At 38.9% G+C, this 22,150-nt stretch overlaps 2 protein-coding genes and 1 long non-coding RNA gene across 3 annotated transcripts in view; 2 read left to right on the top strand and 1 right to left on the bottom strand.

Moving 5' to 3' along the window:
* The window catches only part of psmd1 (proteasome 26S subunit, non-ATPase 1), a 41,452-nt gene that overhangs the window by 10,693 nt on the left and 8,609 nt on the right, over nucleotides 1-22,150 (bottom strand). Inside the window, exons 17-19 of the mRNA XM_051375576.1 lie at nucleotides 8,205-8,319; nucleotides 5,232-5,348; nucleotides 3,799-3,901 (exon numbers count right to left, since the gene is read on the bottom strand). Of these exons, the coding sequence (XP_051231536.1) occupies nucleotides 3,799-3,901; nucleotides 5,232-5,348; nucleotides 8,205-8,319 (335 nt within the window). The remainder of the gene's footprint in view (nucleotides 1-3,798; nucleotides 3,902-5,231; nucleotides 5,349-8,204; nucleotides 8,320-22,150) is intronic.
* LOC127349726 (uncharacterized) lies at nucleotides 2,714-7,284 on the top strand. The gene is made up of 3 exons (XR_007880349.1): nucleotides 2,714-3,415; nucleotides 6,120-6,215; nucleotides 7,135-7,284. It is a non-coding gene; the product is annotated as an uncharacterized LOC127349726 (long non-coding RNA).
* htr2b (5-hydroxytryptamine (serotonin) receptor 2B, G protein-coupled) lies at nucleotides 11,807-21,254 on the top strand. Its single transcript, XM_051375580.1, has 4 exons — nucleotides 11,807-13,738; nucleotides 14,273-14,877; nucleotides 18,146-18,346; nucleotides 19,379-21,254. Exons 2-4 carry the CDS (start codon nucleotides 14,616-14,618, stop codon nucleotides 20,341-20,343), a joined length of 1,428 nt encoding a protein of 475 aa, XP_051231540.1. The 5' UTR covers nucleotides 11,807-13,738; nucleotides 14,273-14,615; the 3' UTR covers nucleotides 20,344-21,254.

Genomic DNA, 22,150 nt, shown 5'->3' on the forward strand with positions numbered 1-22,150 from the left:
ACAGAGAGCTTGAATTGACCCATTTAAGCACATCATTTCATGTATTTTCTGATAGGGAGAGGCCTAAGTCCTCCTCCCATGTTGCTCTGAGCCCCATGGGGGCATGCCTTGGATCCGACACCATGTCATAAAGGGCTGAGATAAGCCTTTTGTGAGATGGATTTAAAGAGAGTATTGTATCAACGATGGTGGTGACTTTTTATATGGGAGAACCGGACAATTGAGAAGTACATAGCGGCTTGCCTGTAAGTACCCTTTTTTTTTTTTTTTTTTTTTTTGTATAAAATGTGAATCAGGACGGGGTTGGAAAAGCATGCTTACTCCTGGTGAAAAGGAGAGTGCATGCAGAGCAAACCTCAAACAATCTTTATGCATCCCTGATACATAAAAAGGTTAAAATACATACTACTTAGACAATTTCCGTATAGATAGAAAATGTACTCCAGAGAATCCAGGATTACCACAATTGACATATACTTAAGACTTTGCAGATTACCATGACAAATAAAAATAACAAAAGGTGCAAAGTTGGAGGCCAGCTACTCTTTGTTTTAACAATCACATTCCTTATCATTGTTCAGTTTTTTGGGATTTCTTTTGAAGTCATACTAATCACTGATTGTGAAAAGAACCCTATTTCAACTTGGCACAAGAATTGTACGATGAGGGAGTGGAAGGTTAATGAGGGTACAGATCAGGATGGTCACCACCCTAAAAAGGTCGTCTTTTTGGCTTGCGCCTGTCTGATCTGTTGATTACAGGGAAAGATTTATATTACAGGGACAAACTGGCAAGCCAATTAAAAAAAAATGCATTGTCTACAGCATCCTGCATTTAAATCTGAAAGATAAACTTCATTCATTATTATTAGATGTGAGCTCCACAGGAGATTAATAATTCATCTACATTACAAAAGGTGTCAACTGTCCCAAAAATATCAGATGATTTTCCCAGGTGTTCCCAGTACTGTAGTTAGTTACATTTTCAAAGGAGTAAATCTAAATCTGTAAATAATAAATTTTTATCAAGTCTTTATGTTACATAGTCACCTCCCACAGAAGGGCATTATCCACCACAGTGAGCAGTAAACAGGGTCATCTTGTGGTTAGAACATACACACTCTAAAATTAGACAAATATAACATCCCAGTAATAAATCAGACTGAAACTGTATTAGAGAGGTATAGATTCAACTTTATGGTTACTTTGGAGGATGTAATTTGTATTGCGCTATACTGAGAGGTGATTCTACACCTACATTTTACCAGGTATACCTAATAAACTGGCAATTTTGAGGAAAAACTACCTCCATATTTTAGCTTGCATTTCTCTCTCATTCCAGAAAAATAATCATTTCTAAATCACACGAGGTCCCCTGGTAATACTAGTCTCATGCAATTAGAGCTTAAGAGAGCGTTCTGGGAAACTGGAACATTGTTGCAGGATACAAATGTTGTATAAAGGATCTGGTTAATAATTTTACCAGCTAAGTAAAGGGACAATAATGATACTGTGAAGCCATTTTCTTCTAAGAAAGAGTATGTTTATGTGTGTGAGACCAGTTATCAGCAAGGTTAAGGGGTTGATCCTCAGTGTGGCCTCTCATGGTGACACTTTGTGCTCTCCAAAACAGAAAGTTTCCAATTTTAGTTTGTCTGTGGAGCTGACAATATATGTGATGAACCAGGGTCAATTGTGCTCTTTGGAGCAATACCAAAGAGTAACATACCTCCCTTAGCCTTTCTAGGACAAACAATAGGAAGTGACTGCAGAAGGGAAGACAGAGGGAGGGGGAGGAAGAGAAGATAGGAGGCAACCAGGATAAAACTGTCATCTCCACAGGGATGAAAAGGTAGGTTACTAGGGAGTGGCATTTCCAACTAAAACTGAAGTCTGCCCTGGTAATACCGGCTAAATCATCTGCTGTGTTTTTTCTTTGTGGTCACTTTTTTTCTGAGGTAAACTAAGATCATTTAATAACAAGGCCTTATTCTTGTTCAAACCATTCCAGTCTCACAAATTGGCCAGAATGAGTCACAAGGTCTGCTTGCTGCAATACAACTGGGTACTTAAGAGTCTCTTAAAAACTTGAGAAGAGGTTGAGAGCACTTGACTAGTCCTGCTGTTTTTGCCAACTCTTAGTTTGGTGTGCCAATTTTCATTCCGAGGAGTTGGTGAGGGAGGCACAGGGATATGAGTCATTTCTCAAAAAGGGTGTTACATGACAATATCAACAATCTACCTGTTTGCTTGGTTGCTTTGAAAAGATAAAAAAAAAAAAACAGAAGAAAGTAGTCGGGGCATGTCTCATTCATGAGAGAGAAATCACTAATTAAAGCTAATTAATGGACTTTATCAATTAGTGAGGTAAAGTCTGTAACCGGGAGCTGAACATGTAGGGGTGAGAGAGTGTGTGTGAGAGAACGAGCAGAAGAGACTGACATTTCCTGGGTAATGAGCAACGGTGATCATGAAACTGAGCTGTAATCGCTTCCGCCCATCAAATTAAATACAATTACCCATGTTCCTCAAACACACCTAAATCCCTAGAAGAACCAGAATAGTAAAACATTCATTCCGCACAAGCTTGAGCATGTCTGACATTCGAACAGGAGTAGTGTGTTTCCTGCCTGACTGTGTTTAAACTGTAAGCTACACGCACTCAACTGTACTGAAAACACGGGTTAAGCACTGAGAGCTGGAGTTTGGCCTGAAGCGCGCGGGGGGGAGGGAGGGGAGAGTGTCTGCTGTATGAAAAATGACACCGGTGGTCAGGGTTTGTCTGGACGGTCTCACGCAGGGTCAGCTCAGCATGTTAGCCGAGTTTATTACGGTTAATGTGCCTGATTTGATACACGATTGAGGTCCTGCCTGACATGAAGATGGCTAATCTGCTCGGAAAGAAATTACCATCAAATAGTGCTGCAGGAGGGGCGGCGTTAATCAAGAGGGAATTTCATGACGGATGAAAAACATTAATGAGGCACATCATCACAAGAACACGTATGCTGTACTGATCGTTTGAAGTAACAGCACAAATACTTGAGATAGGCTTCACTTTGTGTAAGTTGCAACACCTGATAGTGTATTTAGACAGCTGTGTGTAAACAGAGCTGGTTTCTCTCTGGCTTAGCACACAGGGTTTTATGTTAGTGCTAGAAAATGGGTTTCTGCTCCTGCCTGCATTGGCGTTTGTGTATACATGTGAATATGGGTGTGTTCTGCCTGTGTGTGAGTGTGTAGCTCTACATGTGATGATGTGCAGCTCTCTAGGACCTCACACACACAAACACACGCTGCATGCTTGTGTCCACAAACACCCGCGCAGACACACAAACACAGAGACTTATCAGACAAACAGTAATCACCAAGGGGAGACCAACAGGCCATATGGCTGAGAGCGGAGCAGAGCTGAGGTAGGAACACCAGACGCTAATGCACCTTAGCATGATCTGTTCCAGAGACACAGTGCACGGGTGGTCAACCGAAGAGGGTTACTCGTGTTTGCTTGAGCGTAAAGGAACTCAAATTAAGGGGCACACACACACACAAAACCACAAACCCACGTTACAGTTAGAACAGTTCACTTGTTTTACAGTGTAATTAAGACTGTTGGTCTTTTCATGTCCCCTGAGAGGTGACGGCTGTTCAAGCAGGCAGGAACCAAATAGCGGTTTGATCTCTTGCTCAGTGACATGTATAAAGCCACTGAGATCAAGCTGGTGTCTTTCCAGTTAACAGACTATTTCCAACAAACAGCCAGCATAAACGGGTACATATATTCTGTTTGGACACTAACCTGCATCGAGGATTCCCTGGGCCAGGATGGCGCCAAACTTGGCCATAACATCATCATGCTTGTCGTTGATCACCTTTGCATAAAGCTGCCTGAACTGGTTCACCTAAAATAGTGACGGAAGGAAAATATGTTAATTTATAAACACACAATTCTGTTATGATATTCACATCAATGATGGATTCCTGTCTTTAAATTTGAGAGACTGGAATTTATTTTTTCTTAACATTTACCCTGAATTGGAACCTAGTGTTTGTGAAGGCAATTAAACAAACATGGCTGCAAACTAGCAACATTGTACCTACTGAGTACAAACCTTTACTCTGGGGAATATTATGCTACACAATTGTACCAATATGCCTTTTCATAAACCTGGCTTTTCATTGTAACTTTATTTTGTGAATGTAATTAATGACCAAGAATCCCTTAAAGTTTTAGAAAGGGTGTATGTTTGCAATTTATTTTGTCTGTCCCTCCTCATTTTCCAAATTAAGGGAAGTTATATGCTTGAATGTGGCTGTCACAGGCTGTTGTCATATTCTGTCAGCACAATAGTCATAACAAGGCCACATCAACATTGCCACATCATAATGATGGTGTAGTACCTGTGGGAGTCCTAACGGCATCTCTCTCACCAGAGTGAAACTTTAAATAAACACTGTGCTGGATAGTTATCTGCCAATTTGGGCCAATTTACCACCTTAAAACAAGAGGTCTAACATTTCTGTGAAGCAGAGCTGGGAATTACAAAGACTGGGACTTTGAAATAAACAATCAAGGATGTAATACCTCTTGACATACCACTGTTTGGAGAAAAAAAACTGTATCTTGCACAATCCTGCATATGGCTTTGAGGTTTAAGGACTGTTGCTGTGCAGATGAGGAGTCTTTCAAAATGTGTCTGGCAAATCTTAACCAGCTATGACAAAGTATGAGGTACCCTGAGGGTGAGTGCGTGCAGTTATGTTGGGACTAGTCACTATCCAGTCTTCCATGACAGAGATTTCTTTCACTCTGTCTTAATAGTTCTAATGGTTTCTGCTTTCGGTCAAGTCTTCCCCTTTCCCCCCCCCATTTTCTTTTCCCTCACTCATTACTCAGCAAAAAGCTCTGGTCTCAGTGGTGTTAAGCATGATTTTAAGAGTCGCTGAGGCATCCTGTCATTTCACAGATAACCAACAGGCCACCCAGAGAAAAAACAGAGCAGTTGTTTTATTTGTGCTCCATACATTTTTACATACTGGTTCACATTCAAAAGGAAATGTCTCTGCGGTTTAAAAGGTCTGCTAGGCCTATAAAAGAAGTATCTAGACCAAAACTTTGACAGGTGCTGTTGTAACTGTTGGCTATAAAACAATTTCAGCAATAATAACGGAGAAGCAATTAAACAAGTCTGGATAAAAAAGGAAAGCAAAATGCAAACATTTTGACATTACCTTGGGACAGGTGACTTCAGTCTGCTGGATCATGATGAGGGCAGAGGCAATGAGTGCACCTTGTCTCACATAATTTACTGGGTCGTTGGTCATGGGCTCCAGCAGATTGATGGCCTCCTGTGGAGGAAAAGGCATAACAGAAAAGTTGGTAATATTGCTTAAATTAAGGCTATAATATGAAACATTTGCGCATTAAAATATCTAAAAACACCTCATATCTCCTTTGCACATGTGGTTGTCATAAATTATCTTTTTATCAAGTTTTAAGTAACATTTTTACCATATACTTTTTAGATCTTGGTCATTTATTTATTTTTTGGGGCCTTTTCATGGCTTTATTGGATAGGACAGCCGAAGATTGACAGGAAAGGTGGGTAGAGAGAGAGGGGATGACACGCAGCAAAGAGCCGCAGGTCGGATTCGAACCCAGGAACTATAATAATAATAATAATAATAATAATAATTAAAAAAAGTAATCAAATGACTTTCCAACTTTCCCAGACCAGATTCTTGAAGGTGAAGTTGACAAATTGACTGTTATAAGATTATTTGTTTAGTATTGCTTTACAAAAGATAAAATAATGACCTCTTTTAATGAGTAGGGAAATTTTGACTTTTTCTATATCTTGCCATTCCCTTCCAGAGAAGAACAGTGCAACCGGGGCACGTTTGTTTGGTTAAATACAGGAAAAGGGATTATCAGCAGAGGCAACCAGACCACACAAATTAATTACATTAGCTCATCCATATCTGGTTGCTCGGGACAACTGAGTAACAGTTACAACAAGCCCCGCCTCCTTCAGTTTCCTCCCATGATCACTCTGAATGAAAAAATAAAAGGAGGACCACCTTTCTTCTCCTCTTATTTCTGCACTCTTCTGTTCTCAGCTGAGCAGTAATGGCTGTAATTCACACCACCAGACTCAGAGGGAGGCGTCAGCTCCGCCGAGGAAAGAGAAACAAACTCTGATGATGACAGCGGAGGTAAAATAAACCATGTTTCATCAGTGCTCTCGGCTCAGCTGGCTGAGACAGTCGTGTACCGGGATGATAAGTCAAGAGTGTAAAGCCAACACCAGTCGACCACATCCTGTTCTTGATAGGTTGTCGGGTGGTTTAATTGAGGGTATTTACTGTCAGGACCAATCAGCAGAGCAGGTCTACACATAATATGGCTGCTTCAGATCCTCTTAATCCATGTACAGTGGTGGACTGTTTTCTTCAGGCTTGTACCTCAGCATGAATTGAACTTTAAATGAGATTTAATTTAGAAAAAAAATGGCAAGAAGCTTATGTAAATAAACTCAAAACAGCACAGAACACACTTTACCACGACATAATTTCCATTTTCATACATATTTATAAAACTGTATCATATAACAGTATTCTGAAACACTGGTTCTTTTTCTTGGTGAACAATGCTTCCATCCAATTCACTAAACAAGCTGAACTGCATTTAAGATTTTCAATATCGCACAAATCAGCATGAAACAAACCGACAACAGAAAAGATCAGCTTTCCTGTGCAGGTTTTTCTTTTACGTATAAAAACAGATCAGGAACATCAGTCCAGTAAAAATATCCAAAGCTCAAGGTGTGCAAATGATGGCAAAGGAATGTGCTCCCTCTAAATAGGTGACCCACTTCTCTTGCCGCATCATCATTTTTCTCAGTAAGGACCTAATGTGCTTGAGGTTTTATTCTGGAAAAACCAAGCAGTGGATCTTTGGAGCTGATCAGCTCTGTAGCATGCCTCGGCCTGGTCTGGTCCAAAACATTCACTTTGGTGCTTCAAGGCTCAGGATGCAATGAGCCATGACTCTGCCAGACTATCAGCCCACATAGTTAGACAACTCGGGATCTGGCAGCACCCTAACTTCTGTCTTCTTCACTCTCCTTGTCAGACCTCAATGAACCGAAAGACAACGACAGGGTACAGCCTGGTGACTGTGTGCCAAATTGGACCAAATCTCCCAAGAACGTTCTACAATTTATGAGCTCAGTGCTGACTTTCAATGAAAATTAAAGCAAGTTTTAATAGTTTACAAGTAAAATAGCTGTTTACTTTTGTTTTAATCACTATATACAGTAACCAAGATAATGGCTGTTGCACTTTGCTCAAACTGTGGCATCATTTCAAAATTGTTTTTAAACGGGTGAGGTTCAAAAGAAATCTTGTAAGATCAACTTGGGATAACAGCTTGGCTTTAGAGCAATATTACATCCATTTTCTAAGGAAAGCAACATTTGTTCTGGTGGCATCCTTACATCTGACAACTTCTCCAACTTCTGCAGTGGATAAACAACACAAGTCTGTACTTGCTCATCTAAGATGAGCCTCACAAAAGGAGCCATCAGTATTAAGGAAAACCCTTTGTGCAGCATATATAATCTTTGCATCAGTGACGCACGTGTTACGCCAAGACAAAGATAGTACATAGGATAAATGAGGACATCGGGACCAACACTGCCTTTGTGGTTGAGAAAATGATATCTAAGCTTTTTTTGTACACAGTCTTAACGAAGAACATTAATTCCAGTAATGAGCACCAATCCCAACAGAAGCATGCTCTTGTGCAGACATCTCTTAAACAAGTACTCATTTACATCTTGGAACGGAGATAACTAGAAAAACCTATTTGTGTGGTAATATGACTGAGGTATTTGTAATATGACGATGAGGTTTGGTCCATATGGTTCCCCCCTTGTATGGGGGGGGGGGGGGCTTTATCTCCTTTATCTAACCAGAGAGAGAACCACCACCACCCTACTTTTAATATACCAGTGTTAAGCTGCTGTTAATAAATGTCAAACATTGTTGCACATGTTTCAAAGGCCTACAATCATTCCCGATTTATTTTGAAACACTGTTTTGAATTTCATTAACAACAGCTCAACACCATAAAAAGAAAAAGGTTAGGTACGGTCATTGTGTTTTAAGTTTGAAAGGAGGGGGGATAGGGGAGGCACTCACCTTGTTTCCTGTCCCAGCACAGCAGATGCCCAGAGCCATGGCAGCTCCACAACGCACATGAGGGTTGTAGCTCTCTGACAGAAGAGACACCACACTGGGACACTGCTCAGGGGTCCTAAAATGAGAAAGAGAGAGAAAGAGAGAGAATTTAAGAGCGAGTCAAGCAGAAACTCGTGGAGTTTACCATTATAATGACAGCTGAGGAAAGGGCAAGAGTGTGTGTGGACCAAATTTTACTCATTGATGAAACTCATGAACATTGTACAGAACTATAAAAAAAAATTAAACTGGTTTAGGTTAAAAGGACCAGTGTGTAGGCTTCAGTGACATGTAGTGGTAAAGTTGCAGTCTGAAACCATTTGAAAACAGCTCAGCCTTCCAGGCATGTAGGATCTGGAGCGCTATTCAGAGGCAGTGTTTGGTGTGTGAAAGAAAGAAACATGGCGGTTCAACATGGTGGACTAGAAAAAGAGGACCCACTCTCTGTGGATAAAAACAGCTCATTCTAACACCTGAAAATAAGAATCACGTTTTTGTACAAATGAAAACATACGTATGAATACCATTTTCCATTTCCTTCAATAAATCTTCCTAAATGTTACACACTGGACCTATCATTTTTAATATCATTTTTGGGAAATCGCAACTATTGGAAAAAAGATCTGCAGAATTTAGAATTTATGCCCACAATAATATCCAGACCAAAATCGGCACTTAAATGATGGATGAGGACATTTGTTCCATTTAATGGAAAAGTGCTCTGAGGGCTTGAGCAAAAGAGCCACATGAACCATCAGAATCAGAATCAGAATTAGGTTTATTGCCAAGTATGTTTTACACATATGAGGAATTTGTCTTGGTGCATAAAATATAAAAATCACACAAAAATAAAATATAAATAAATAAAGATAAGAAAAGAAAACTGTACAGGAAACGGGAGTGCATTAATGTAATGCATATATACAGGGTGGGTAACCCTTGTAGTCATCTTGAGATGGCTGATGGGGAACGCTCATTTGGGTAATCTTTCAAAAGTCTAAGAGCTGTGGCAATTTGTACAACATGGCACAAAGGGTCATGAACTAAACACCATTATGTTTGATTCCACAGGTGCATTCACCTGCAGATCTATATGCTTACTGTTATTCCTTCTGTATTCAGGAAGAGCCTACATGATATCCATGTAATAGGAGAATTCAGTGATAGGTGGTTAGAAAATTCAAATTTTCTGAGTCAGAGCTAAACAAAGTGCAGAGAGAACAGAGAAAGTGAGTGAGAGAAAGAAAGGTGAAAGAGCTTGGGTATGAAATGCGGGGCTTTGATTTATCCCTCTGAAAAACCTCCAAGTCCTTGTGCATTTTCTCCAGTGGTGCTGTTGTGGAATAAAAAGAATAGAAATAACGGAGCCAAACCATTTCAGCCAAATCTTTGGCTCAAGGTACAATTGAAAAGGCCGTGGCTCATTAGGATTTTTTCCCACTTCTTGTATAAACTGTTTCTTTGCCAAAATGAAGTGAACATTAAGGGATTTAAATTAAAATGTGCCAAGAATGTGTCTATTTTTTTTTTTTATTAATTACAGAAGACAACTTATCATTCAATTGAAATAGCCAAGATAATGGGATTATAATATTATTAACAAAAAAAAGCACTTAAACGGCATACAGATATGAGTCACAGACCACTCCACTTTATGTACTGTTGACTACTTGACAAAAGCATTATGAGACAAAGGGTAGTCATGATAAGGACCACACGCAATTATTAGGTCCTTCAAGTTAACCTGATGGAGTCTAAATTGGAGGCCTTAAGTATGGGGAGAACACTTAAGTCATAATGAGATTATCTTCAATCAGTACATGCCAGATAACTAACACTAATGTGGAGTCTTGTCGCATTAGGTTTCTGTCACCAGGGGAAAATGCCAAGCACCAATGTGCTGGTATCCCGATTTCAACAAAAACATTCACAAGATTTAATAGAGATATTCAATTTGAAAGAAAAAAAAAAGGATTAAAAAACATGTATAAGGTTGAAGTAATCTGTTTTATAACCAAAAATGTTATCTGACAGATGAGCTGATTGTTGAGATTACTCTGTCACAAAACATGTTTGGTTTGCTTGAAACTGCCACTTGGAGTGAGTCAGTCAAAAAATAAATAAATAAGAAAAGATAAGAACAAAGTCTAAAACCAGTTTTGTAATCAGCGGCACAAATCACTGTCCCAACAACACAGCAACTGAAGGGGCTCAGGCTGCTGCAGTTGCTTACACTGAACTAAAAGCTCATTGATCGGATTAAAGAAAGAGGAAAAAGAGATAGATAAATCACCTAGCTGTGGCTGGCCCTCAGCTGGTTTAAGTTTGTGTATTTGCCAAGTAATACAACATTAAGAAATTAAACAGACAATACTGAAAATAAACACTAAAAGTAAGTCATAAATACAAAAGATAAATAAATAGTAAAAATAAGTGTTTACTACAACTGTCCGTTCATAAGCAAAATTACTTTTGGCATGACAGCTTTAGCAGCTGCTTTTACTAGGAAGAAGGAAAGAACCAGATAACAGAAATCAAATAAAAGTTAAAATACAGCAAGGTAAGAAACAGTAAACGTTGCATTATTGTGAGAGCTGCGGCTATATTACATTATATTAAGCGCATTAAAAGTATTGAAGGTGGCCAAGATATCAGAGTCTCTCATTCTTCATTTAACACACCATTAATAGTACTGCCTAAATGCTCACAATGTAAAATAAGGGGGGGAAACAGAAAATACAAAGATTTGGGTTAAGCCTCCATCTGATTTGAATCAATGAATTGCCTCAATAAAGTCCTGAAAATGATGTCTAAATAAGTTATAATCTTCCCTGTGTTTTGTGTTTAGTCCTGTGCATGCTTTGAGAACATGCCACTATATTGATGATCTCTACTCTGAGATTAGAAGCTCAGCTCATGAGGATTATCAAGATCTAGATCAACTTGCAATTTCACCTACTAAGGCTGCTCCGATCACTAGAAGTAGTATCGGCTGATAGCGATCACAGGGTCTATTTAAAGCCTTATGTTAATACCAATACCTGCTTTTGCAGCAAACACACACCGTGCTGTCTGTCTATTATAGCATGAAAAAGTATGAACCTGGCCATCAAAAGTTTCTTTTGTAATAGCTAGACAAAACTTTCCTGTGGCTTTTTCAAATTATTGAATCTGGAGCCTTTTCACCATTTTCAAAAGTAGAAGATAGTTGGCTAAATTACCTTTCACAACCGGCAAAATGGAAGAACTCAGATGGAAAGAAGAAATCAATATCTAGCATTGTTGAGTCTGAAAAGGCAGTGAAGCAATGACGTCTGTATTTCAAGCCTGTGTGATGGACTAAAGTTGATTACAGGTAACAAGGCTTACAAACACATTCAGCCTGCCGTGGACTTTGGATCTAACCAAATCCATTGGTAATTCTTTGGGAAAATATAGCTATCTCATTCACCATGACCCAAAGACAATGAAGCCTTCAGCAGTGCACAGAGCAGCTCCTGTACTCAGATCCATGTAAAACAATATATGCTTTATGAGTTTATTGGCCATACGCGCCAAATTAGAAATATTTACTTGCCCTAGGCTTTTACTTGGCTGGTTAATGTACTGTATGACCATATGTGCATGTCTCACATTTATTATGGGGTGAGTGACAAGAGGCTGATACAGCTGCAACTTAATAACTCCCTGTCTACAAGTCCCAGGCAATGCCCTGGGAAGTAACACGCACATTAAAAGGTCATTGAAAGAAGCAGGAATACTGCTTAGTTGAACAAATTATAGGCAGATTTTGCCACATGAAATGTGATTGTGTCGCATTGTAAGAGAGCAGATCTCATTAGCTTGTTTCCTGTCCATTATAACCACTTACCCAAATGCATAATGAAAGTACCTGGACAACGTTGTATTAAACAAGCCAAGAGGTTGCATGGCTTTTATAGTTAACACTTAAATTGAAATCATCCAATGTCTGGAAAGGAGGAAATAAGACAGACACTGTGACTACCAACAAGGGAACTATTTTTTTAGTTATGCAAATTTGTAAATAAAATCACAAATTACAACTTAATACTACAAGTTTCCAGAGTACAATAACTGCTGACAGCTATGGACGTTTCAAAGTGTGCAAAATTTGTAAATCTGATCACGCAAGTTGGGGTATGATTAAAAAGTTTTGTCTGTGTGGAATGTATTTGATATTATGTGAGCAGAAGTCAGCATACTGCTAGCAGCACACCTTTAGCTGTTACCTGCATTTTCCAGTAATCACACATAGGGTCTGCTTAAACTCTAGTTTTTAACACCAGCTATCACAAATTGTAACATAATAAACCATCTGGCAGTCAGGTTACAAAAGAACCCGTACAGGACAGACTATCTTTTAAAGCTACTGGCACCCGAAAGAGAATTAAGGAACATGTTTCAACTTAACATTTGGTCTATGGACTGTTCTTTGCTGGGATTCCTAAGGGTGCACAGATGTGGGGGGGTTACTGGCTATACATGTCACATTTACTTGTGAAGAGAAGAATCACTTATCTGGTTACTGTAACAGGGATCGCTTGTATCCATGTCCTTTAATGTCTTACATCTGCTTTTAAAAGCATAACAATGAGTACACACAGAGAAAACACATTTTGACTTGAGGCAGGTAGATCAAATGAAAAAACAAATATGGTCTAAAATAGGATCTTATTTAAATTACTTTCTCAGACTAAAAATGTGAACTCATGGAGGATGAAATGAAAACGATAGGGTACAAGTAAAATCTTTGAGCCCCTTACCACACAGAAGGCTTCACCCCATACACCACTACTACTACACCCCCCACCCCTGCAAGCATTGAAAGGAGGAGAGAACAGAAAGTGACAAATATAAACAGTGGGACGGCTGTGTTGAGGGAAATTACCTCCCAGAACCACTGGCATGTTGCCAGTACGAAGACATTCATCTGTTTCGTACAGAGTCTGACTCATAGGCAAGACAGAGAGAAGGGAGGGGAAGAGTGGGAGAGCGAGCAAGACGGGAGAGAGTGCAATCTGATCACAGGCTGTGAACAAGAGGCAGCGAGTGGGAATGGCAGAGAGGCAGAGGAGCCACAACATCTGAAAGTTTTAAACCTGTGATCGCGGTAGGTGATGCGAAGCAAGACTGGGGGTTCCTCCAACATGTGGAAGGAAAACAAATTCCACTTCATGGACTGCTTCAGACAGAGACAGATTTAGGTTTTGCCGCTGAGGGAGGGCATTCTCTGTCAGGTTCGTATTTGGGGAGGGTGGAAATATAAAGATGATATAAAGATGAGATTTTGAAAAAGATTAAACTAAGAACTAAAGACTGAAATGCATTGGACAGTAAGCAATATTTTGTGCTGGGAGAACAGTATAGCTTTAGTGTTTATGAAAGTTAAGACGTAGCGGCTTGAAAAAAATACTCCAAGAGTTGAAACGTCAACGAGGAACTTGAATGTACAGACACGTTACCTCCAGGAGCAGGTAAGAAACTTTTGCAAAATACAAAATAATATTGATATATTATTATATTATATATATATTAATATTAAATATTGATCAAGTTTGATTTTGTGTAATCTATAGTCGTGTACATCTTTGTAGGCTTAGGTACTGTAAAGAGTGAGAGAAGTCATGTATTGTTCATCTAAACCGACTTGGAGGTTTTTAAATAATTTTAATACCTTATTTCTGTTTTTATACATCAAAAAAACATTACAAAAATTAAATATCTGAATTTAATTACCTTACATTATTAATTACCTTATACGCATTAATATATACAGTTTGATTAAAAAAACAATTATTGAATTATATATTTTTTATAGCTATTTTTCCTTATATTTTCCAACTCTGTACATTTCTTTGCTGTAATGTGGAAACAATAATGGTCACCACAAAGGAAAGACCCTCTTCATTTGTTACAATAAATGTCTCATTATTATTCCATGATTTAGACAAATTAAAGCTGGTTCAAAGTATTGCTGTTCCTTTAACAAACGTGTTTGTTCTTTTAAGTGGACCCAGTGGATGACAAGAGTATCAACTGCCTGGGAAAGTGAGGACCCCTGCTAACATCTCACTGTGGAAATACTAATTGTGTTGGGATTATTGCCAGAATTGGAGTTCACAGTGTTGGACCCTGTTTTTTTTGGTTTTCTTTGTCCCCTCCAAGCAGTGGATCTAGCAGATATTCATTTTGGTTTATACACTGCACAAGGGATGAAGCATCCTGTGCACTAACCAGCCCTACCCTGTGTCCTTGCCTGTGGGACCCAGTGACCATGCTGACCGAGTGTCCAACACCAGAAAGATCAGAGCCCCGACCCACGCTAAGGCCTGCTGTGACCTCTGCAGCACCATGTCTCAAGCAGTCGCGGCTCCACAAGAGGCCAACAGCTTACAGTCAGGAGAAGCGCCTGGGGTTCAGCTGAAATGGGCTGCCCTGCTTATTGTCATGGTTATCATCCCGACTATTGGAGGAAACATTCTGGTCATTCTTGCTGTGTCACTCGAAAGAAAGCTGCAGAACGCCACCAACTACTTTCTAATGTCGCTTGCTGTGGCTGATCTGTTGGTGGGACTCCTTGTGATGCCCATTGCCCTCGTCACTGTTCTCTACAGTAAGTTTAGCATTGAGCCTTGTGTTTAAAAACCTGATAGTCTGCCACAAAACTGTGTAATACAAAATAAATAAATACTTGACCCTACAGAGAAAAACATGTCCTTGCTCAATGTGAAAATCAATTCCTTCTAATGAAATAACCCAAAAGATGAATGCCTTTACCGTTATACTTAGCTTGGTTTTAAGTGTTTAATCCCTATTGGCTGACCAGTTTGAAAACAACCTTGGGTAAAATACTCATAAAACTCAGTAAACCATTACTAACAAGTTTTCAAGACAACAATGATTTAAAGTGAGTGTAAGAGTTAGTGTGTGTCTGTGGGGTGAAGGCATAACAAGCTACAAACATTTGAGAAGGAGGAAAGCCCCCCCATTTTCATGGGGAAACTATTTACTTTTCAGAAAACTAGTCTCCAAAGAAAAACAGGCCAGCATACTTACGGGTATCTAAGGAGGATAAAAATAGTTTGCGACCAAAACACTAGATACAATCATGATTGTCTTTAAACAAATTATTCTAGATGAAATATAACAAGAGATGGTGGACAATAAACATCCTATTTCCTCTGGCAGTGATATGATAGCAGTTGCACAGCTAAGACTGAACTACTGGTCAAGGGGATCATTACCCATAGGAATAAATGCTAATGAAAAGGTTTTATTTTAATTCCAGTGACAGTGCTGTGTAAATACAGCTGCATAGGAACTGATTAAGACTCATATTCTCTATGTTTTAAGGCAAATACAGAGCTATGGTCATTAGCCAAGGCATTATTGTCAATTAATTCAATTGGAGGATAATAAGCCAGATCATAATTATGTCTCTCTCTCTCTCTCTCACACTCCCCTTTCTCACACACAGACACACACGCGTCATCACATTTTGCACGACAACTGGATATGTTACATTGAAAGGCAAAGAGTCAAACTGGTAGAGATGCTGCTTTTCTCTATTTGATGAAGGCTTTATCTAAGGCTCTGATAAAAAGTCAAAACCCATAGGTTGATATACAATGCAGTAGGCGTGAAAGCATTCCATGCATGCGTTAAAAATCCACCAGTATGATTGTCTGTTAGGCTGTCGGCAGGCAAGGCACTCCCTGGTGAGCTAGGATTTTATAAATGAACATTTACCAGGGAGGTCGCACACTTTAACTTTCTCTGACTGTGTGGAAATCTGATGTTTTCACATCACAGATGATGATCAAAGGCATTCAAATGTGGGTCTTACAGGTAAAACATGGAACTAATGTAAGGCTGATAGAAGTTATGTGTGTGGGTGGCTGCTCTTTAGGTACACTGAACTGACACCAAATGGTCAGGGGAGTGAATAACATTTCTCACATTTGTAGGTTAGGTTATTGAAGAGAAGACATTATTAATGTTCATAACAACAAAATTTAAAAAAGCATGAACTAATGAGCCAAAGACTACCGAAGATTTATACTGCCTATACAAGCAGAAGAGCTCTGTGCCTGGTGCAGCAAAAACTACTGCATGGGGCTGGCAGAGATATAGGTTTAGATAAAGGATAAGCTAATTGCGAGGCCACAGAGCATTCAGTATTCATGAAAGGATGTACAAAGTTGAAAAAGCTTCAATTTAAACCTGAAAGAGCAAGACAAGAATGTGACTAGATTACAGTTACACCTGTAAAGACTACCAGTCGTGTTCCACATCTGCTGGGCAGATGAATTCAAAGCATACAGGGAACACCTTGAAAACTTTTATGGATCTGCTTGTTTATAACTTGAGCTATGTGAATAGACACTGTTGTAAACTTAAAATATAGTACTGCATGACAAAAAAAAGGACACATGATTTGGTGTTGCTTCTAAAAGTGTCACACCTGCAAGGCATCTTCTCTCAACACATTACACTGCCAACTAAGTCAAAGTTACTCTGGTAGTCATATTAAATATACATTTTCACTACACCTCTCTTTTATTTTCCTTTTTAAAAAAAGCTGTGGGTCAGAGGATTTTTTTGTACTATGCAGTTATATGATTAGTTTTAGCTGATTAAACACGAGCCACAAAGAAAATTAAATATCTATGAAATACAATTTAAAAAAAGATGATCTTTGATGACTTGAACCCATTCCAACCTAAAATTATCTATAATATAACAATTTTGACTTTTATGCATATAACCTTGTGCTAAGTAACAAAAAAAAAAAATTAATTAACTGTGTGTATGAGTCTTTTCTTATGGAAGGGATTGACCACAGCCTTGTGTAACCAGAAACTGCTGGACACCTATTTCTCTTCGTGGCACTATTTATATTTGCTAGCATTTGGTGGAACAAGGACATTTTCAAAGGCAAACTATAAGAACCACAACAATGAAGCAGAGTTGCTGTTTTTCTTTCCTTACTGCATGTTCTCAAATGCGTAAACACAAGAAACTTGTGTTGGTGGTTTCTTTTCTGCACCAAAGTGCTATGGATATGGATAGAGGGTTATGGTGACACTATCCCTTTAACACAAGATTATGAAACTAACAAAAACTCAGTTGCTCCAATACAGAAAAAGTTAAATTTGTATGTGTAACAGACAAAGGGACAATTGCAGAGGGCTCTCCAATGTTTACTTAGTTTCTTAATTCAATTAAACAAAATAAAAATATTTTCCCCTCTACAGCTACTTGGAACCTGCAAGCTACACTGTTTATTGAATTTGGCATGGGACTAAACACATCACCAAACAGGTACAGAGGGTCTACTTTGAGAACAAGTATTTGTCAATGAACAAGCCTTCCAGATGAAACCTCATCAAAACTATGACTCAAAAATTCCCCCAAGTGTGACAAGAAAGTGGTGCAGGGAAAAGAAGGGGGGGGTGGCATAACAAAAGAAAATTCTGTAAAGGAATATTTCCAACAGTCTTTTGCAATGTTAATGGGTGACAGGACAAAAGCCAGAACAATTACTTGCCAATTTTATGCCTGGAACTGAAAATAAACACTACTGTTGAGCATAGTCTCCAGCACATCTACATAAAGAGCTTTTAGCTCCATAAACACTCGGTGAACCCTTCTTTTTCCAGTAAAGTCATTCCTCACAGAGATAAACAAACACTAATCTTTTGCATGAGTGCTACTTTTAATCCTTTGCCATTGTGGTACATCTCCCATAACTGGTAGAGTGCAAGACCAAATTCTTTTTGGAATGAAAATGGGTTATACCACAAGTACATTATAGGGAGTTACTAACTGTAACAATTTATAATCTTACTGGACTAATTTCCTTCTAATCTCCTTTTTAGACTCTGACTGGCCTCTTCCGGAGCCCCTCTGCCCCATTTGGCTGTTCCTTGATGTGCTGTTTTCTACCGCATCCATCATGCACCTATGCGCCATTTCACTGGATCGCTACATTGCCATCAAGAAGCCAATCCAACACAGCCAGTACAAATCCAGAGCCAAAGCGATGGTGAAGATTGCACTGGTGTGGCTCATATCCATTTGTAAGCATATCAATTCAGATTTCCATAACTCCTTAACTGTTAGTCTTCACTTCGATAAAAAGTGTTTCTCACAAACAGTCTGATTTCTTGACATTAGATCCATGGCAGACCTGGTTGATAAACCCACAAATATTTGCCAGATGCAATAAAAGCAGATACTATATAAAGCAGCAACCTGACAGTTATAGTGTATTTCAGAAGGATATGGGACAACACCCTGTGGGGACAACAACCATGTAAATTTTCTCGAGAAACTGTAGTTTGTCCAAACGGTAATGTGGCTTGTGCATCTAAAACAAGAAGCATTATTTTTGCGGTTTATTAGGTGGAAAAAAATAATGCCACCACATCAAACGGAAGCTGAAAGAAGGATGGTACAGTACCAAATATAAAGAGTAAAAGGCCACAAGCTTGCACAGACCATGAATGTGTCCCCGGGTGAAAAGGTGCTTTATCATTTTAAGAATGTAAGTTTTAGGAATAGAAAGCATTCGCAGAGGGGTTGGTGTAGCTGTTTGCTAGTCTTCTTTATGAAAGAATATTACAGTGTTGTCAACCTATTTTAGCTTTACAGTAAAACTAAAAAGTAGCTTCTGGCCATTGTGTGTAACAACAGAGCATACATACTTGGCAGAATTCACAGAGGCATTACTGTTCAGTGCCCAGTACTCAGACCACTAAAAGCGTAGTCATTTGGCTGATGGGTTCGGTTTCATTTGAGGTTAATTTCTTGACCAAAGCCAGAAGATCTGATGGAATGAAGGGAGCAGCACTTAACACTGCTGACAGCAGAGTTTTTACTGCGACTGTATACTGGTGTTCAGTTTAAGTGGAACTGGGGGATTAGTTTACTTGATTTTAAAAAAATAAACAAGGAAATCATGCAATCACAAGTTGCGATGTTACTCCTGACACTATACTGTCAATAAACAAATATTTTCTACTACCATACTCATTTAATAATAAATTAAACACAGAAATATCTTGTTTCCTCCATTTGATAGTTCTAACTATTCTTATAATTTTTTTTAGGTATTGCAATCCCGATTCCAATTAAGGGGCTTAAGGACTACCATCCTAACAACAACATCACCAACAACGTCACCTTTAACAGTAACCACACATGCCTGCTGAAAACCGACACCTTCCGAGAGTTTATCATGTTTGGCTCCTTGGTGGCATTCTTCATCCCTCTGACCATCATGATGGTCATCTACCTTCTTACAGTCCAGGTGTTGCGCAAAAAGGTTTATTTGCTCAGGTCAAGAGTGACTCAGCGCCTTAGCTACCCAACAGTAGCCACAGTTTTTCAAAGGGAACAAGCTGTGACTCAAGCTAAACAACTGAACATGCTGGATGGCAGACTTCCCAGGATGCAAGAAAAACCAAATACATGCACAACAAACTCTCCTACAGCAGAGGACATGTCCTTTCGGAGAATGTCAACAATGGGCAAGAGGTCAATGCAGACTCTGAGCAATGAGCAGCGAGCCTCAAAGGTGTTAGGCATCGTCTTCCTCCTGTTTGTAGTCATGTGGTGCCCTTTCTTCATTACCAATATCACCTCTGTGCTATGCACCAGCTGTGATGTTCGTATAATTGCCCGCCTCATGGAGATCTTTGTTTGGGTGGGTTATGTGTCGTCTGGTATCAACCCGCTGGTCTACACCCTATTCAACAAAACTTTCAGGCAAGCATTTACGCGTTACATGACCTGTAATTACAAAAACTGTGCAAGTCACAAGTCAGGAAGGCCCTCAGGGGCGTCACATACAGATCGGACCTTTACCCGGATTTCATTCAGATCTTCCATGGCAGAAAACTCTAAACTGTTCATGAAGCGAGGAATGACGAATGGAATCGGAGCAGTTAGCTACCAAAGTCCACTGAGGTGCCGGCAAGTACCTGTACAGTCATCCAGTGGTGTCGTGTTAGACACAATGATTCTGACTGAAAATGAAGGTGGTAAGCAGGAGGAACATGTTAGCTGTGTATAGAGATACCAGACAAATTAATTAAAAAGGGAGAATTTGACGTGGATCAGATTCATGGTGCAACAAATATTCAAAAACGCATGATTGGAATCTGCTGTTACTCCCAATTTGATTGAGAAATAATCTAATGTCAGTGCTCATTGTGCACTACACAACAACAAAATCTAACCTGTTGTCGTCTAAAGTTTTTTACATCCATAATGTTTTAACAAAAGCAAAACAAGGCAATATTTTTACTTACGATAATTTCAGAAACACACAAAACACTAATCACATTAAGTAAAACTCCTACGTATGGTCAAAATATAACTCAATGGGCCTTTACAACAGGCCATATCAACAATGTGAATTCTCAAAGACAGCAAGACAGTTCATAGTGTACCAGAATAGAGTTTGAATTCTCAAACGTTGTAGCCCTGAGATGACCTGTAACAGGTCAATTAACAAAAAAAAACCACAACAGAGGAGGATATCCTCTATGAAAAGGCAAAAGTCGACAAAATTAAGGACAACAGACAAAAATGTGAGGAGTGAAGACATAATGATAACCTGAAAACTCTATGTGAATGCAGTATACAATATACTCCTATGCTGACCCTTTTAACTTAGGCTATTTGAATATGCTGTAAACCATCTCAGACCACATGCTTATATTTTGCTAAGACAACTCTACCTTTCAAATTTCTTCTGCAACTGACACATATAATGCATTGCACTCTTGAAATGATACCTATTGTATTAGCTGGACCTTTGGAAAGCACTCTTGTATGTGTATTGGAACCTGATGTTTTGATATGTTAAAAAGTTTTCCAAATAAAATATGTATATTAGAAAGAACAAAATCCAGATTAAATGGAAACCTAAATGTGTTCAATAAAATATTTTCTGTGTTGCTGAACTGAAAGAAAACCAAAGCAGTTCTGAGCATTCGTATTCTTTTTCTGTCAACTTCTACACTACTTTCATTTTATAAGCAAGCAACGCTGTTTTTCATGAACTAATATGGACCAAAACACAACAGACAGCCAGATCAACAGTCTAAATTAGACAGACTTAAAAGATCAGCAAATACTGGAATAACTGCAAGTAAGGGCACTGTGGGAGAGCATACTAAGCAGTTTTTTTTTTTACCTTTATGTTTAACAATTGCAGTTTGTAGACTTATTGTAAGTAAGAATAAATCCAAATAGTAACAGTTAAATTAAACCAAATTAACAAAATATGGACAGTGTTTAATTAATGTGGCAAGATATATGATATCTGAGTTTGGAGTGTGTCAACATTTTATCTTTACCTGGACCGACCCTGTTTCATTGTTAACAAAATGAGAAACTTGCTTTTGAAAGAATAACAGAGACTTAAGACATTTGAAATCAAAGCTGTCTTCCTGTGTATGCTGGGGGAATAGAGGGAGTTATCCTTAAGCCATTAGGGTGGGAAGTTGGAGAAGAGGACTGAATTGTTCTGGTTCAGAAGACTTTCTAAACACTGTGAAGATTTACACAAAGTTTATCTAGCGGCCAATTGATCACACAGAATATCACATAGCCTTTTTTGGGCTTAAAAATGTACACCCTGATATTTGTGCACTGGCCAGGCTGTCTGTTTAATACTGCTCTGGTCTGTGATTGGTAAATTCATGTCTGCATAAGACTGATGAATCCCTATAAATAGCCAGGGAAGAAAATGTATGAGTGACAATGACAAGTACGTCCAGCTTCTTCTGACAGAGGAATATCTTCCATGAAGAACAGGAAGTTATTCTAGACAACAGTGCATCTAAATTCTTCGATCATACCATCGAGAGGGT

This window comes from Dicentrarchus labrax, unplaced genomic scaffold (genome assembly GCF_905237075.1).
Source record: "Dicentrarchus labrax unplaced genomic scaffold, dlabrax2021, whole genome shotgun sequence".
In the NCBI taxonomy this organism is placed as follows: domain Eukaryota; kingdom Metazoa; phylum Chordata; class Actinopteri; family Moronidae; genus Dicentrarchus; species Dicentrarchus labrax.

Coding starts and splice junctions, on each gene's coding strand:
- htr2b (XM_051375580.1), top strand. CDS start 14,616: ATGTCTCAAGCAGTCGCGGCTCCACAAGAGGCCAACAGCTTACAGTCA. Junction 14,878..18,145: donor CCTCGTCACTGTTCTCTACA/GTAAGTTTAGCA, acceptor TCTCCTTTTTAG/ACTCTGACTGGCCTCTTCCG. Junction 18,347..19,378: donor GGTGTGGCTCATATCCATTT/GTAAGCATATCA, acceptor AATTTTTTTTAG/GTATTGCAATCCCGATTCCA.